The sequence below is a fragment of the Xenia sp. Carnegie-2017 genome, unplaced genomic scaffold (assembly GCF_021976095.1).
Source record: "Xenia sp. Carnegie-2017 unplaced genomic scaffold, XeniaSp_v1 HiC_scaffold_111, whole genome shotgun sequence".
In the NCBI taxonomy this organism is placed as follows: domain Eukaryota; kingdom Metazoa; phylum Cnidaria; class Anthozoa; order Malacalcyonacea; family Xeniidae; genus Xenia; species Xenia sp. Carnegie-2017.
This window is the reverse complement of record NW_025813416.1, coordinates 11,269-26,815: the sequence shown is the minus strand read 5'-3', so window position 1 is coordinate 26,815 and position 15,547 is coordinate 11,269. Positions and strand designations below refer to the sequence as shown.

General features: G+C 36.1%; 1 protein-coding gene across 1 annotated transcript; it reads left to right on the top strand.

Annotated features, from left to right (window-relative positions):
- Positions 1–179: 179 nt before the first annotated feature.
- LOC124446081 (aconitate hydratase, mitochondrial-like) lies at positions 180–12,453 on the top strand (the record flags this gene model as incomplete). The annotated part of the gene is given in 20 exon segments (XM_046996884.1): positions 180–278; positions 348–544; positions 1,585–1,664; positions 1,666–1,679; positions 1,783–1,876; positions 2,531–2,594; positions 2,867–2,921; positions 2,924–2,939; positions 3,923–4,034; positions 4,981–5,053; positions 5,185–5,234; positions 5,464–5,543; positions 6,605–6,680; positions 6,997–7,028; positions 7,407–7,472; positions 7,553–7,646; positions 8,459–8,591; positions 10,337–10,357; positions 10,435–10,535; positions 12,137–12,453. Coding segments are annotated over 20 exon segments (1,589 nt in total), but the record flags the coding sequence as incomplete, so codon positions are not given.
- Between the last annotated feature and the right edge of the window lie 3,094 nt (positions 12,454–15,547).

Sequence of the window (15,547 nt, the reverse complement as noted above, 5' to 3'; positions counted from 1 at the left end):
ATTTTTGACATTAATCTGCTATTTTGCCAGCCATCCATCCATTTATTAACCAACCATGAATGTCATCCATTCATCATACATTTACCAACCATCCATACATTTACCAACCGTCTATCTATTTACCTTAAAAACGATATCCTGTTTATATTTACTATAACTGTTATCTTTGAACAATTTAGACGTAATTCTCAAAGTCGCAGACATTCTTACTGTAAAAGGCGGAACTGGCGCAATCGTTGAGTACCATGGGCCTGGTGTCGACTCTATTTCATGTACAGGTAATTAGGAAATATTTTTTCTTCAGTGGCTGAAGTGCTAAGTCTTACAAATTTCGCCACCTCTATTAGGAATGGGCACAATTTGCAACATGGGTGCTGAGATTGGAGCAACAACTTCCGTGTTTCCTTTCAACTCTCGAATGGCAGACTATCTCAAAGCGACCGGCCGCGAGGCGATTAGTGGCCTGGCGCAAAGTAACATACATGTGTTACAAGCGGACGATGGTTGCGAGTATGATGAACTGATTGAGATCAATCTCGACGAGGTATGATCACTAACTCGATTAGTATTACAGAGGCTCTAATATGAAGTATTGACTTTGTTTGACTTTTCCTTATAACTAGCTCAACAGCTCCGCTTGCGAGATAATTAAAATTGTCATGCCCTGAAATAATGCATTTTTTTCAAAACAGGTGGGATACCTCACTCTGTGCCAAACAGTAGTACCGTTTGCACGTTAATTATCATGCATATTTGGATACTAAAACGACAAAATATCATTTTACTGAGCGTTGATGTTAAATAGAGATTATAAATAATACTAAAGGTAGCATCAATGACGGATTACTTTGTGAAAATAAATGAAGCCTACAGGCCCAGGCTTTGAGCGCGTTGTGTCTTGACGTAATTAGTTTTAGTTTTGCCTTTCCAGTTAAACGTATATAAATCCAACACGGTTTTATACGCACGTGAGAAACATGTGACTTGGACGAGATTTGAACTCGCACCTTCGGGATGCTAGTCTGCCGCTCTACCTGTTGAGCTACCAAGTCAAAACCGTGTTTAAAAACCGTGTTAGGATTTATATTACGTATAGTCTTTGATGTTGGCTTTGGAATAATGACCAGTTAAATGTTCTTAATTTAGACCATTTATGCTGTTAAAACCGTACGATCTACTGTTCAAATGCACATTAATCAGATATCATGAAGTAGTGGGTTTTCCCAGTTTGAACTTTAAATTTATTCCTTAATGTTCATACTATGATTTACAAAAACAAGCTGGGAAGTGTAAAGGCAAAGGAGCGTAAGAAACGCAAATGTCATCAAAGAGACTGAACTTAGTGGGAAGAATAGATATCCGACTTTAGGTCCAACAACTTTTTCGTAGCCTAGAGTCCCAGTGTACAGGCCCCCGTAATTAGTAATTCTCCACTGGATAACATTGGCTAACTCCCAACTCCTCGTCGCACAATTTCGTCATCAATTCCATCTCTAGCATTATTTATAGTCTGTATGGTGGAAGGGGGTCTTGTGTGTAACGCTACCGCGGTGAAAATATTCTGTATATCTTTGGATATTGCAGCTTGAACCTCACGTTAATGGTCCTTCACACCTGACTTTTATTTCCAAACTTGGGAAGGTTGCCGAAACGAACGGTTGGCCTGGATGTCAAAGTTGGTAAGCACGTTGTTAGATGTCTATTCTGTGGTTATAGAGTGGGAAATCATTTTGATGTTGGTTGTTGTCATTTCACTATGAACTTCTTTCCCGAATATTTCAGCGTTAATCGGTAGCTGTACAAACAGTAGCTACGAGGATATGACGCGATCAGCAAGTATTGCTCAACAGGCGTTGGATCGCGGTATTCGAGCCAAGTAGGTTAACATAAATAGCATTATTTTGACGGTACATGTTTGTAGATATAGATCGTTCAGGTTGGTGCAGTCCTGAGAAAGGACTGTTGATGTTCTGTATCGACTGATGTTTCGACACATTTAGAGGTAGTCGTCTTCAAAGTCAAGTGGGGAGTAAATTTTAGTTTGACTCTGAAGATGACCTCTTAGGATGCAGAAACTTCAGTCAACAACAACAACAGTCCTTCTCAGGACTATACTAACCTGAACGATCTATTTACAAACATTTAACGATACTCCCGGTTCAAACCATTCATTTCATTATTTTGACTTGCTATCAAAATACGTTAAATGCAAATAAGTAAATGGATTTACGTTTGGTATTTTCTTCTTTACGTTTGATTAATTTAATTCATTTAGTAAAGGTCCGCTTCACTATTTGATTGAACAATCAACCAAACATATAAACTTTTAAAATTTGTTCCTGGTCTTAACCCTCTCCACCGTTGGGCCTCCCCCTTCTCCCTCAGCTCTTGAAGCAGTTGTCTATTTTTCAGTACACTGCTATCAACTTTAAAAGACTCTAAAAACCGTGATGGTCCAATCCCACCAATTAAAGAAAGGAATTAAAACCACTGAAATCTCAGCAACCTTTTCAAATGCTTTATCCTTTAGATCATTATTTACTGTCACACCTGGTTCTGAACAGATTAGAGCGACTATCGAACGTGATGAAGTGGTATGATTTTACTTTCCTAAATTGCTGTTGTTTTTGTGGGCAATGTCTTTAGTAAAAACATAGCGAGCTCTCGTGTTTGGACGTGCTATGTAAATATTTTGGTTTCACTCCACTGTAAAACAATGGAGACATAAAGAAATGAATAATGCTCACGAGTTTTAAGTTTACATGATATCTCTAACTTGCGGACTGGTGGTCTCCGGCTTGTGCATCTTTAGAAAATAAATTTCTAGAAAATATAAAGTCACGTGTTTATCATCATGTTCTATTAGGCCAAAACGTTAAGAGACTTTGGAGGAACTGTGCTGGCGAATGCTTGTGGTCCCTGTATGGTCAATGGAACAGGTATGGTACCCTTACGGAAGTACGTAGCAGTGATGTAGCAGTGACGTAGCCAGACATTTTTGCTCTTGCTGCAATGCTAATACTACGATGTTTACTGTTTAACTGTGTTCATTGGTTTGAATGACCTTGGGTCATGGTCATCCTAGCCTGCTTACATCCTGAATTTCTTACTTAGTAAATTCAGTCTGCTGAAATTTAAACTTAATCATGTACCGTGACTTAGGCTATTCGCAAATAAGATGCTACTTATAATTGGATAATCAATAAAAATTTTCTGATTTCCAAGCATTAAATTTCCAAATTATTTCTTGGTAAACAAAATGAAAATGGTGTTTCTTCACTGCGATTTTTGTTCCAGATCGTTTCTGGGTGTCCGCTTTGCGCAATGTGTTCTTTCAGATTAAGAATTTTGTCCCGAACAAATTAAGGCGCTAAATGCATACTTCAATGGCCAACACGCTTACGTACTTCGCTTGGAAAGTCTCTGATTTTTCAAGTAGTGCCTTTGATTAAGGACATAGTTAAACAACGAACAAAAGCACGAGTATTTTGATCATAATTTCTCCTCAAAAAAACTTAAAATACAAACCAATTCCAAATAGAATCGAAGTATTTGGCTCCGCCATTATGCACATCAACATTAATTGAATAATTATCATAGATAATTTTGAATGCCTATCATTCATTCAAAGTGACCGTTGTGAATAGTCTACGCCGCTATACACGATTAAGCTTAAATATCAGCAGACTGAACTTACCGTTATTAAGTAAGGAAGTTCAGCCTGAGACGAGCTATGGCTATCAAACTCATGGGAATTTTTTGAGAGTTATGAGAGCGACACAAAATAACTCGTCTTTAAATTCTGCTTTACACGCTTTTCTAAACTCTTAAACCATCCAATCACAGCAAGTGTATATATTGTATTTTAATGCTTTTCATTTTCTACTATGTGCAAATTTGGACGGATTGCATGATTTTTTAGACAGGATATCAAAAAAGGCGAAAAGAATACCATAGTTACGTCGTACAATCGAAATTTCACTGGAAGAAACGATGCGAATCCTGCAACACATGCGTTCGTCGCTTCTCCAGAGGTACAACAGGGTACAACTGTGTACAAGCTTACTTTATTGCCAAACTATTACCTTTCAACCAAGTCCGTAGGTAGAACTTTAACACCTAAACTGATCACATCTACCTTGTAAATGTTTTCGTCACATCAGGGGGCTTTGACTAATATTTGTAGCGACCAAGGAAGTAAAGGTTTTGTTTTTCCATCTGCAAACACCCCCTCCCCTTCCCTCCCCAGATGAATAAATCTCCATAGAAACGTTGTTAACTGTAAGTTTTGGTACGTGTAATTTATCAACTTGAGAACGAGCAATGGGGAACGGTGTTGATGAAGTCATTGAAATAAATATTTTATTCGTTAGTACGTGTCATATAATAAAGAATCGTCGTTACTCATTTCATTTCTAAGCACTCGCGATTTTTAGAATTTGGGGTGTGACGTCATTGGTTTTACTTGATTGTAAACGAAAATAACATTCCTCAAAAGTGATGTAGCCAAGCGTGTCGAAACCAATGATCTAGAACCCAATCTACTGGTTATCTGACTCCGCCGAATTTGTATAGTTACGAGTGAGGCAAGCCGCCATCTTGAAAGGTGGAAAAACTGACGATATTTACGACTAACATCTGCTTTTCCTGTGTTGATATAGAGTAGCAAAGTTCGTAGTCTAGGTTTGATTCTTAAAATGTTTGATAGGATAGGTTTTTTAAACTTTGTTTTAATTTACTATTTATTTTGAGTTTTGCTTTTGTCACCTTTCAAGATGGCGTCCTTGCCTCAGCTTGACACGGTAGTTAGACATCTAGAAGACTGGGTTCTAAATCATTGGTCGAAACGTGCTGTACTTAAAGAATTGTTTGAATATGACCAGACTAGTTCCCAAGCTCCTCTCTTTCTTTGCACGTATTTTCTATTTTTGCTACTGAGTGGAGCAGTTTTTCACGTGTATATTTTGTTGTTTGTGTTAGATTGTTACAGCCCTTGCTCTTGGTGGTAGCCTAAAGTTCAATCCTCTATCAGACTATCTGGAGGGAGCCAACGGTACGTTGATAATTTCAAGAATGTGAGCTCGAGATGTATGTATAGAATGGGATAATTCAATCCTTAACCCACCCCCTCTACCCTTTGGTCGTGAGCCTATTCGAAAGCCTAACTTTAGACTTTTATTTTAGGCGAAAAATTTAAACTTGACGATCCCAACGGTCATGAGCTACCAACTCGTGTATGTGGTAATGTAAATTAGAAAGTGACGTTTTTTGATGACGTGGACGTCGACCGGAAGTTGACAAAACTTTTCCACTAATCAATCCTAGAGCCATATTTTTAACTATTTTAATACTGTACATGTGTTTGTAACGTTTTGCTTCGGCTCACCTTTGATATTGTGAGAACATTGACGCTTGCTGTTCATTTGTGATCCTTTATGTTCCTTACTTTCTTCTAAAATAAAGGGATTTGATCCTGGTGAAGATACATACCAACATCCTCCGTCCGACTCCTCAGCGGTAAAAGTCAATGTCGATCCGAGCAGGTTTGTTTAGATAACGTAAAACAAAAGCGAATCTCGAATACATCAATTTAGTGGCAAATTGATACAGATTTAAAAAACATTTAATATAAAGTACGATTTTTTTAAAAGCAAACATGTTTCGACATTACAATATGCCATCTTCCGTGCGAAATGATAGTGATATGAAATATGATACATTATAGGAAGGTATGAATAAATTATTTACATTGAATGGAAGTGTAATCTATTTAAAGTAAGTTTAAAACAAAAAAATGTACATAAATAAGTAAGTATGCACATTAAAAATGGCGATAAATGAAATTAGACCTTTATAAAGTAAAGATACTGTTGTAATGGTGAATTTGAACATTTAGATCAGGATTAGTTTTATTGATGTGAAGAGCTTCTTTTTTATTTTGAGAGAGAAAGTTGATTGATCGTTGTCGATGATCTCCCTATACTGTATCATATTTCATATCACTATCATTTTGTACTGAAGATGGCATTTTGTTAATATCGAAACATGTTTGCTCTTAAAAAAAATCGTCGTTTTTATTAAATGTTTTTTAAATTTGTTGCCGCTCAGAAATTATGATACAGATTGTAAAAAACTTTTTCGCTTTGGCAGTTTTTTTTTGTGAAGTCCAAACACAACATGCTGTCGCTATAAAGGCTGGTTTTCATGTCGACATAGTTTGTCATTGTCCATTTGTTGTTGTTTGTCAAAAGGTTGTTTTTTCAATGGAGAGATAATTTGTCGTCACGTGATCTTTAATCTATTTGTCGTAATTCGTTGCAGTTGAGGCCAACAAAATGTTTTTTCATTAACATCGACTGTAGTGCTTGTCGTTAAAAAGAAAAAATTGCATTTGCCAGAATGAGCAGAAGAAAGAATTAAAACATATTGGGACCGATTTATGTCATCTGAAAACATGAGTTTACGGTTTTCTTGCACAGCTGTTATACAATTGAAATTTTATTTAACTCATTTTACCAAAGACTTATTTTCTACTACCACAAACCTATGTTTTCATATTCCCAATGGCGACCATCAAAGTAAATGCTATTTTAATTTCTTTTAGTAACCGTTTACAACTTCTACAGCCATTTGACGCCTGGAATGGCGAAGATCTTGTTGGTCTGCCAATTCTAATAAAGGTGCTATCATAGATTTTATTTTCTCGCTTATTTTTAACTGTCGTTTTATGATTTCACAAACTCGTACAGCCCGTTTCCACTTTGCAGCTTCATTACCAATGTAGAAATAATTTTGCCAATGATTTTTTTCATTTGCGTTAAATTATCATTTTATTTAGAGGCTTATTTACATTTAATTTTAATTATCAACATAATTTAAAAAGTTTATACAGTTATAATTTTATTCGAATGTGTTCTAATTAATTAGTAATATAATTAAATATTCTAAAGAGTGAAAGCTTGTCTCTTTTCAAACAAATTGTTTTTTCTTTATTAGATCACTGGTAAATGCACAACAGATCACATCAGGTGTACCGCTGAATACAGTGAGCCTGCAATCTAACTTGTTATAACCATTGAACTATATACATAACTGGAATTGGCTATAGTAAACATGTCTATACTTGCATGAATCCATGCCTATACACGCATTTTAGCTTTCTGTCGTGAAAAAAAACTTTCTTTGGGCCGTGCGTGGAGAAATTGGGGCTAGTTATATTGCTGGCTTCAAATTTTGTCGGGTAGCTATACAGTTATATCTAGTTCAATGGTTAGAACGATATTGTGCTGGCCACATTATGGCGTTCAACAACTTTGAGCAGTGTTTTTGAGGTTTCAAGTTGACAATAGTAAGCATAGCGTCTGGCATTTATTGTGGCAAATTTAGTAAACGTTTGCCTTTTTTAGTGCCGCTGGTCCGTGGTTAAAATATCGTGGACACTTGGATAATATCTCCAACAACATGTTCATTGCGTGAGTTATATATGTTTCACCTCCTCCCTGCGTCACTTGTAAAACTTCTTTAAATTAAATAATTTACTGTTTCTATCCAGGGCAGTGAATGAGGAAAATGGCGAAGCTAATAAAGTTCGGAATCAACTAAACGGAGAATATGGTGCCGTACCTGACACTGCCAGATATTATAAGGTGAATATTTTTTAAAGAAAAAACATCTTTCCTTTTGTGGTGTTAATGTGTATAATGCAGACTTGAGTTCTTATATACTTCAGTCTAGTGTCTTCATGAGGAGTGATCTGGCGTTGAGAAACTTGAGTTCTTTTATATTCCAGTCTAGTGTCTTCATCAGGAGTGATCTGATGTTGAAACTTGAGTTCTTATGTACTCCAGTCTAGTCTCTTCATCAGGAGTGATCTGATGTTGAAACTTTAGTTCTTATATACTTCAGTCTAGTGTCTTTATCAGGAGTGATCTGATGTTGAAACTTGAGTTCTTATGTACTCCAGTCTAGTGTCTTTATCAGGAGTGATCTGATGTTGAAACTTTAGTTCTTATATACTCCAGTCTAGTGTCTTCATCAGGAGTGATCTGATGTTGAAACTTTAGTTCTTATATACTTCAGTCTTGTGTCTTCGTGAGGAGTGATCTGATGTTGAAACTTGAGTTCTTATGTACTCCAGTCTAGTCTCTTCATCAGGAGTGATCTGATGTTGAAACTTTAGTTCTTATATACTTCAGTCTAGTGTCTTTATCAGGAGTGATCTGATGTTGAAACTTGAGTTCTTATGTACTCCAGTCTAGTGTCTTTATCAGGAGTGATCTGATGTTGAAACTTTAGTTCTTATATACTCCAGTCTAGTGTCTTCATCAGGAGTGATCTGATGTTGAAACTTTAGTTCTTATATACTTCAGTCTAGTGTCTTCATGAGGAGTGATCTGATGTTGAAACTTGAGTTCTTATATACTCCAGTCTACAGTCTTCATCAATATTTATTATTCAGGCCAACGGTGTTAACTGGGTGGTTGTTGGTGATGAGAACTACGGTGAAGGCAGCAGTCGTGAACATGCTGCTCTTGAACCCAGACATCTTGGTGGTAGAGCTGTAATCGTCAAAAGCTTTGCAAGGATACACGGTGAGTTGGTAACAAACGTTATCGAGTCGGGTCTCTAGCGTCGTGAGTCTTGTCAGTGGAACTCATAGAAGGGATACTGAAATATCCTATGGTGTAGCGAAATGTCCTAAACACGTCAATAAGATATCCTTTGGGATACTGAAATATCTTTTGGTGTAGCGAAATGTCCTAAATACGTCAATGTACTAGTTTTCGATCTAAAAATCATATGAATTTCTCATTCAGATTAATTCTTTAGTTTTATTGGATTTTATGAAAGTATTGAACTCGTTTGAATTATTCTGATTGGCCTTGATGTGCCTAGGACACGAAATTTTGCTACTTAAATTACATTTTCATTGAGAATGAGATTTTATTTTCCAAAGCAGTTTATACATATGTCTTTTCATCATCGAGGTTTAAAAGTTTTTGCTTTGTCCAATCAGCTGGTCCAATTTACCTAACTTGTTACGTCATTTTGCATAATATTCGTCAGTATCCTGATAACTTTAGGTGGAAACTGTTAGACAAGATTTTGTACAATTAATTCTTCACAATGAATTGAACTCTGCCATGTTGAAGTAACGCATCAGCAAATATATCTGATAATTCATGTTCCATTATGCAATGTGACGTCACGGGTTGCATAAATTGAACACTACAAAAACCTCAATATTTTGATTATGAAAAGAAACACGCATAAACTGGTTTGGAAAGCCATTATCATTTTAAAAGTTCTGTTTTAAAAGACTTAAAACAGCGAAATTTTTGCTCCATATGCACTTTATATACATAATATAAATCCTAACACGGTTTTAATATGCTCATGAAAAGCATGTGACTTGGACGAGATTTGAACTCGCACCTTCGTGATACTAGTCGGCCGCTTTACCTGTTGAGCTACCAAGCCCATACTTTACATGAATTTTTTTATATGCACTTTATATGAAACGTGGGCAGCAATGTTTTGTTGATAGTGTTGCACCGATGTAAGATTTTACCGATATACCGATTTTAAAACGCCGACATTGTGCCGATAACGTTATTTTACGCCATTTTACGAAACTTGAACATCATAAAGTATGCCAAATTGTACTCACCAGTGACTGTTCATTTGATAAAAAAAAAATATAAAATTCAAAGTGGACATTTACACTGCAGCCATATTTCACAACACAATGTCTATGTTTTGTGGAACTAACAAATTTTAAGTAGTATTAATTTAACAGAAATTGTTGAGGTGATATATTTAGTAATGTTAAACTATGATTCATTTCAAATGTATTTCTATTTCAATGAAATGTCTAAATATCGGTATTATGAACAAGAAAAAATACCGTTACTAATAATTTTATTTTTAGAGCCGATACGCCGTTATCGATACGCCGTTATCGATAACGGTGTCATTGAGAAATAAAAGATGTTTCCTGTGTTTGCGCGGGCTTATGCAAACTGAAGAGACCTTTGGGAGAACTCGAGATAGGGAAAAACACGGAAAACATTTTTTATTTCTTTTATAAAATAACAAAATGCGAAAAAAACAAAATTTTAATTTTTCCTCTAAAATGTATTCATGATCGATTTGAAAATTCTCTTTGACTAATTGATTGTTTTGATTGATTTGATTGGTTGAGCTCAGATGTGTTCTGCACTGGCTAATGCAAACACAGCTCTAGACCAATCACCGCACGCGTTTTATTGTGTTTATTTTTTATGGTTAATATATTACTTGCACTTCTTACAATGATCTTTTATGTTGTTTATAGAGACAAATCTTAAAAAACAAGGTCAGTTTTGCTAACGTTTGTTGAATTATTTGTTATAAATGTAGACCAGTGTCAATTGATACAACTTCTCTTTCTAGGAATGTTGCCTTTGACATTTAATAACCCAGCCGATTATGATAAAATCAAGCCAACAGACCGTATATCAATTCTTGGCCTTAAAGATTTTGCACCCGGAAAGGTAAGTGGTCAAAGAGATATTTATGTAAGTTTTCCAACATTATTTCATAGATAGTGCCTTTTGAAAACTGTACTAAACTTGCTAAAAGGTTTATTATCACACTATGATCCACATACTGTATCAAAAGACACTATTGTGCAATCCGCCCACTTCATTAGCAACCAATCATTTAACGTAACTATTAACAAAAAATTTCTGCACTACCTTCAACTAAAACCATAGCGAAGGTACAATACTAAAACCATAGTGAAGGTACAATACTAAAACCATAGCGAAGGTACAATATTAAAACCATAGCGAAGGTACAATGTTAAAACAATAAATGACAGATTGGTGATAATTGTTATTATCATACAATGATGGTGAAGTCTTGATTGTGATTGGCTGACAGCCTGCAGATAATTCTCAATGTCTTGCCACCTACAAAACATGGGAAATTTTCTGTAGATGACGTAGTTTTAGTATGAATAATTCTTGATATCATGCCCAACTTCATCCAATGATTGTTAATGGATCGCCGCCTTCTTCTTTTTTACCTTTCTAGCCTTTAACATGTGAAATAACACACGAGGACGGGAGCAAAGAACAATTTCTACTGAATCACACTTTTTTCTTTCTAGCCTTTAACATGTGAAATAACACACGAGGACGGGAGCAAAGAACAATTCCTACTGAATCACACTTTTTCTTTCTAGCCTTTAACATGTGAAATAACACACGAGGACGGGAGCAAAGAACAATTTCTACTGAATCACACTTTTTCTTTCTAGCCTTTAACATGTGAAATAACACACGAGGACGGGAGCAAAGAACAATTTCTACTGAATCACACTTTTTCTTTCTAGCCTTTAACATGTGAAATAACACACGAGAACGGGAGCAAAGAACAATTCCTACTGAATCACACTTTTTTCTTTCTAGCCTTTAACATGTGAAATAACACACGAGGACGGGAGCAAAGAACAATTTCTACTGAATCACACTTTTTCTTTCTAGCCTTTAACATGTGAAATAACACACGAGGACGGGAGCAAAGAACAATTTCTACTGAATCACACTTTTTCTTTCTAGCCTTTAACATGTGAAATAACACACGAGGACGGGAGCAAAGAACAATTTCTACTGAATCACACTTTTACCTTTCTAGCCTTTAACATGTGAAGTAACACACGAGAACGGGAGCAAAGAACAATTTCTACTGAATCACACTTTTTTCTTTCTAGCCTTTAACATGTGAAATAACACACGAGAACGGGAGCAAAGAACAATTTCTACTGAATCACACTTTTTTCTTTCTAGCCTTTAACATGTGAAATAACACACGAGGACGGGAGCAAAGAACAATTTCTACTGAATCACACTTTTTTCTTTCTAGCCTTTAACATGTGAAATAACACACGAGGACGGAGACAAAGAACAATTTCTACTGAATCACACTTTTTCTTTCTAGCCTTTAACATGTGAAATAACACACGAGGACGGGAGCAAAGAACAATTTCTACTGAATCACACTTTTACCTTTCTAGCCTTTAACATGTGAAATAACACACGAGGACGGGAGCAAAGAACAATTTCTACTGAATCACACTTTTTCTTTCTAGCCTTTAACATGTGAAGTAACACACGAGGACGGGAGCAAAGAACAATTTCTACTGAATCACACTTTTAACGACACTCAGATCCAGTGGTTCAAAGCTGGCAGTGCACTAAACAACATGGGAAAGGCGAAATGAACTACAACTGACATATGAGATGATTTTTCATCAAAGGCCTCAGCAATTTTATTTATATAATTATATATATATATATATATATAATTAAAGCTTGTCATAAATTGCTAGTTTTCTTGGTCCTCCGCACCTGAAAATTCATCAACGATATCTTTCAATAAACTAAAAAGCAATAAACACTCCGTAAATGGTGAACATTTTATTCAACTAGGTCAGAGGCGGATTGCTCAGTAGGCTAAATAGCCTGAAGCCTACAAGCTCGCGTTTTCGAGAGGCCTGTTGTATTTAGACATAGTTTTACTCTTTGCCATTCCGGACTTGCTAAATATTCTAAAATTCGATGATATATCCTTTTAGAAACTGCACGGTCCACTGAACTCATGAAGTTGAGTCCTTATTGATTTCCTATTGTTTACACTTACAAACAGAAGCCGGGAAAGGCAAAAGCCAAAGAGCGTGAGAAACGCAAACGTCTTCAAGAGACTGACCTTCTCGGGGATAGATATCACCTAAAGGCCTGCTATTTTGTCTTAGCCTACAGGCTCGTAACTAGTTATCCGCCACTGAACAAGATACATAAAAAAAGATAATCTTTTAGAAATCGGCAAATTATCAAAAGTCATTGCCTGATCACTCTGCCAACCCACGGGCGCATATTGCACGAGTTTTGCTGTTAGAAAGTATGTTGAATTCCCAGAAATAGCTTTAGCGCTTGAAACAAAGATATGAAGTGTGTGCAAATGGCTGAAACCAGCATCCATGGGCTTAACATTGTGGTGGGGCATTGAAATTTATTCTAGGTCTTTTTTGTACACGCTGTATCCGTTTCAACAAGTCAGTGGCTTACCGGGGTATCAGGTTGCCCAGTGACTGCCCCGTGTTTTACCCCCTCCGCACCCCGGTACAAAATTACCATAACAAATTATTTAATAACTTAAACACAATTTTGGAAATCTAATTACCAACTAGGGATGTAAACGATAGTCATCCTATTGATAATATTGTGTTACAACTTTGCAATTTCAGTATATTGTCAATAAAATAAATATTTTTGTTACAAGGAACTATAGAGGCCCACTCTCAACAAATTTCGAGATTTTTCTCTTATTAAATATTTTGATGAACGTTAATGTAAACACAACTCATCAGTTTCGGATGCAATGAATCAGTAAATACTGTCATTCAGCTTATTTTTTGTGGAGAAAAGTAGCCACTAATGGCTGAAAAGGTAGGGCCCAGAAATTGCGTTACGTCACTGCAACAAGTATTATTACTTGTCATTATAGGTGAAGGCTTTCCGATAATTTTGAAAGGCAGTATATCTCATGTCTTCTTTGACATGCAATACTTGTTGAAACGCATAGAATAAAAATGTTTAACATTTTAAGAGTATCAAACAACTTCGTGTTTTCCTAAAAGATTTCTGACAGTAGTCGCAATGATATCTTCATTTGCATATCACGCGCGGCAAAGCGTGTTTCATCCGGGACAGAGCACTCATATGTACCTTGACAACGGACAACGTTGTCAAGCTATGACGATAGGAGTAATAAAAGGAAAATATTGAGTGCTCAATTGCGCCTGAATTGCCATATATCACCTTCATAAACTTTCACAAAGTTGATCCTATGGAAGTTATTGATGGGGATCAATGTCAAATATTTTGAAGATAAAGACATCGATGAACAGTTTATTTGCTCTCATTGTCACGGTGTTTTTGTTGATCCGGTTCTTTGTACGTGTAAACATGTCCTTTGCTGGGATTGTTTCAAGAGCCGAAAGACTCATTATTTGGGGTGTTCCGTTTGCCTAAAGGACCTCAAAGTTTCTTCAGAACCTTTAAAAGAGAATGGCTAAAAAATTGGCCAGGCTACGAATAAGCTGCCCAAAAGGCTGCGGTGAAATTGTCACTTATGAATCTTATAACCATCATCTCGTAAAGGAATGTCCATTTTCCATGGTATCTTGTACGAATGCTGGCTGTACAAAAAAAGTACGTCGTTCAGACTTCACGGAGCACTTAACAACATGCGCGTTTCGTTCGTCAACCTGTAGTTGTGGCGCTCAACTGACTTTCATTGATTTAAGACAACATGAGTTGGTTCAAAGATGCGATTCTAAACAGAATCTCCACCGCGTCGTACAAAAACGAAGAGAAATGGTTCGAGCGACTCGAGATCATCGCATAAATTTGCGGCAACAATCTTTTGCACTGGACATTGAACGAAGACAAATGTTGAATTCAAAACAATCAAAAGACCCTACGGTCAATCGTTCACTACGCACTTTTAAACCCAATTCAAGCTTGCATCCGAAAAATAGAAAGATCTTCTCAAAGTTCACAAGGATTACACATGAAATCAATTCAAACGTGTTGTCGTTGTGGAAAAATGTATGCAGAGAAAGCAAACAACGAGAGGTCGTGTTCTTGGCATGTCGGGGTCAGTTAAACGTTATATTTTACTTGACAATTTAGTTGCCAAAACTATACTGCCTTTTATTTTTTTCTATGTTCAATGAATCATCTTCTGGGATCAATAGCCGGTTAGTAGTTTACTTTACTCTAACAAATACATATTATTGTCCAATCAATAATTAAGAATTATAAAACAAAAAGAATAAAACGCTTACGGTGATTGGTCTAGAGCAGTGTTTGCATCAGCCTTTGCAAACATCTTTTGTTTCTTCTATAAAATAACAATAATGCAAAAAAAAGACAAACATTTCAATTTTCCTCTGAAATGTATTCATGATCGATTTGCAAATTCTCTTTGACTGATTGATTGTTTTAATCGATTTGATTGGTTGAGCTTAGATGTGCTTTGCACAGGCTAATGCAAACTCAGCTCTAGACCAATCAGCGCACGCGTTTCATTGTGTTTATTTTCTAACTAGCTATCACTGATGGTCCGTGGTGCTGCCAGCCCACAATTTGGTCATGCAATGTTAATATTTTCAGTTCAATCATTGTTAAAACAGATGGTTAAAACAGATAGACGAATAAGCATTGCTTGCCAATCAAAAGTTACAATGATCAAACTCAAGGGTGTATGTAGGATTATGAAATGGGGGCAACTGGAGATATGAAGGGATGTAATTCTAAATCTAAATTCATACGACATACAGTAAAAACACAGTTGACATCTCTATTCCTTGTAAGGAATGATGCTAAAATTTACTTGCTAAAATGTTAATATTTTCAAATAAATTAATTATATGCAAACTAATTTTCATTTTTAGATTGCTGATGTATTTGTGAGTACACTCAAGTTCTCTTTAACA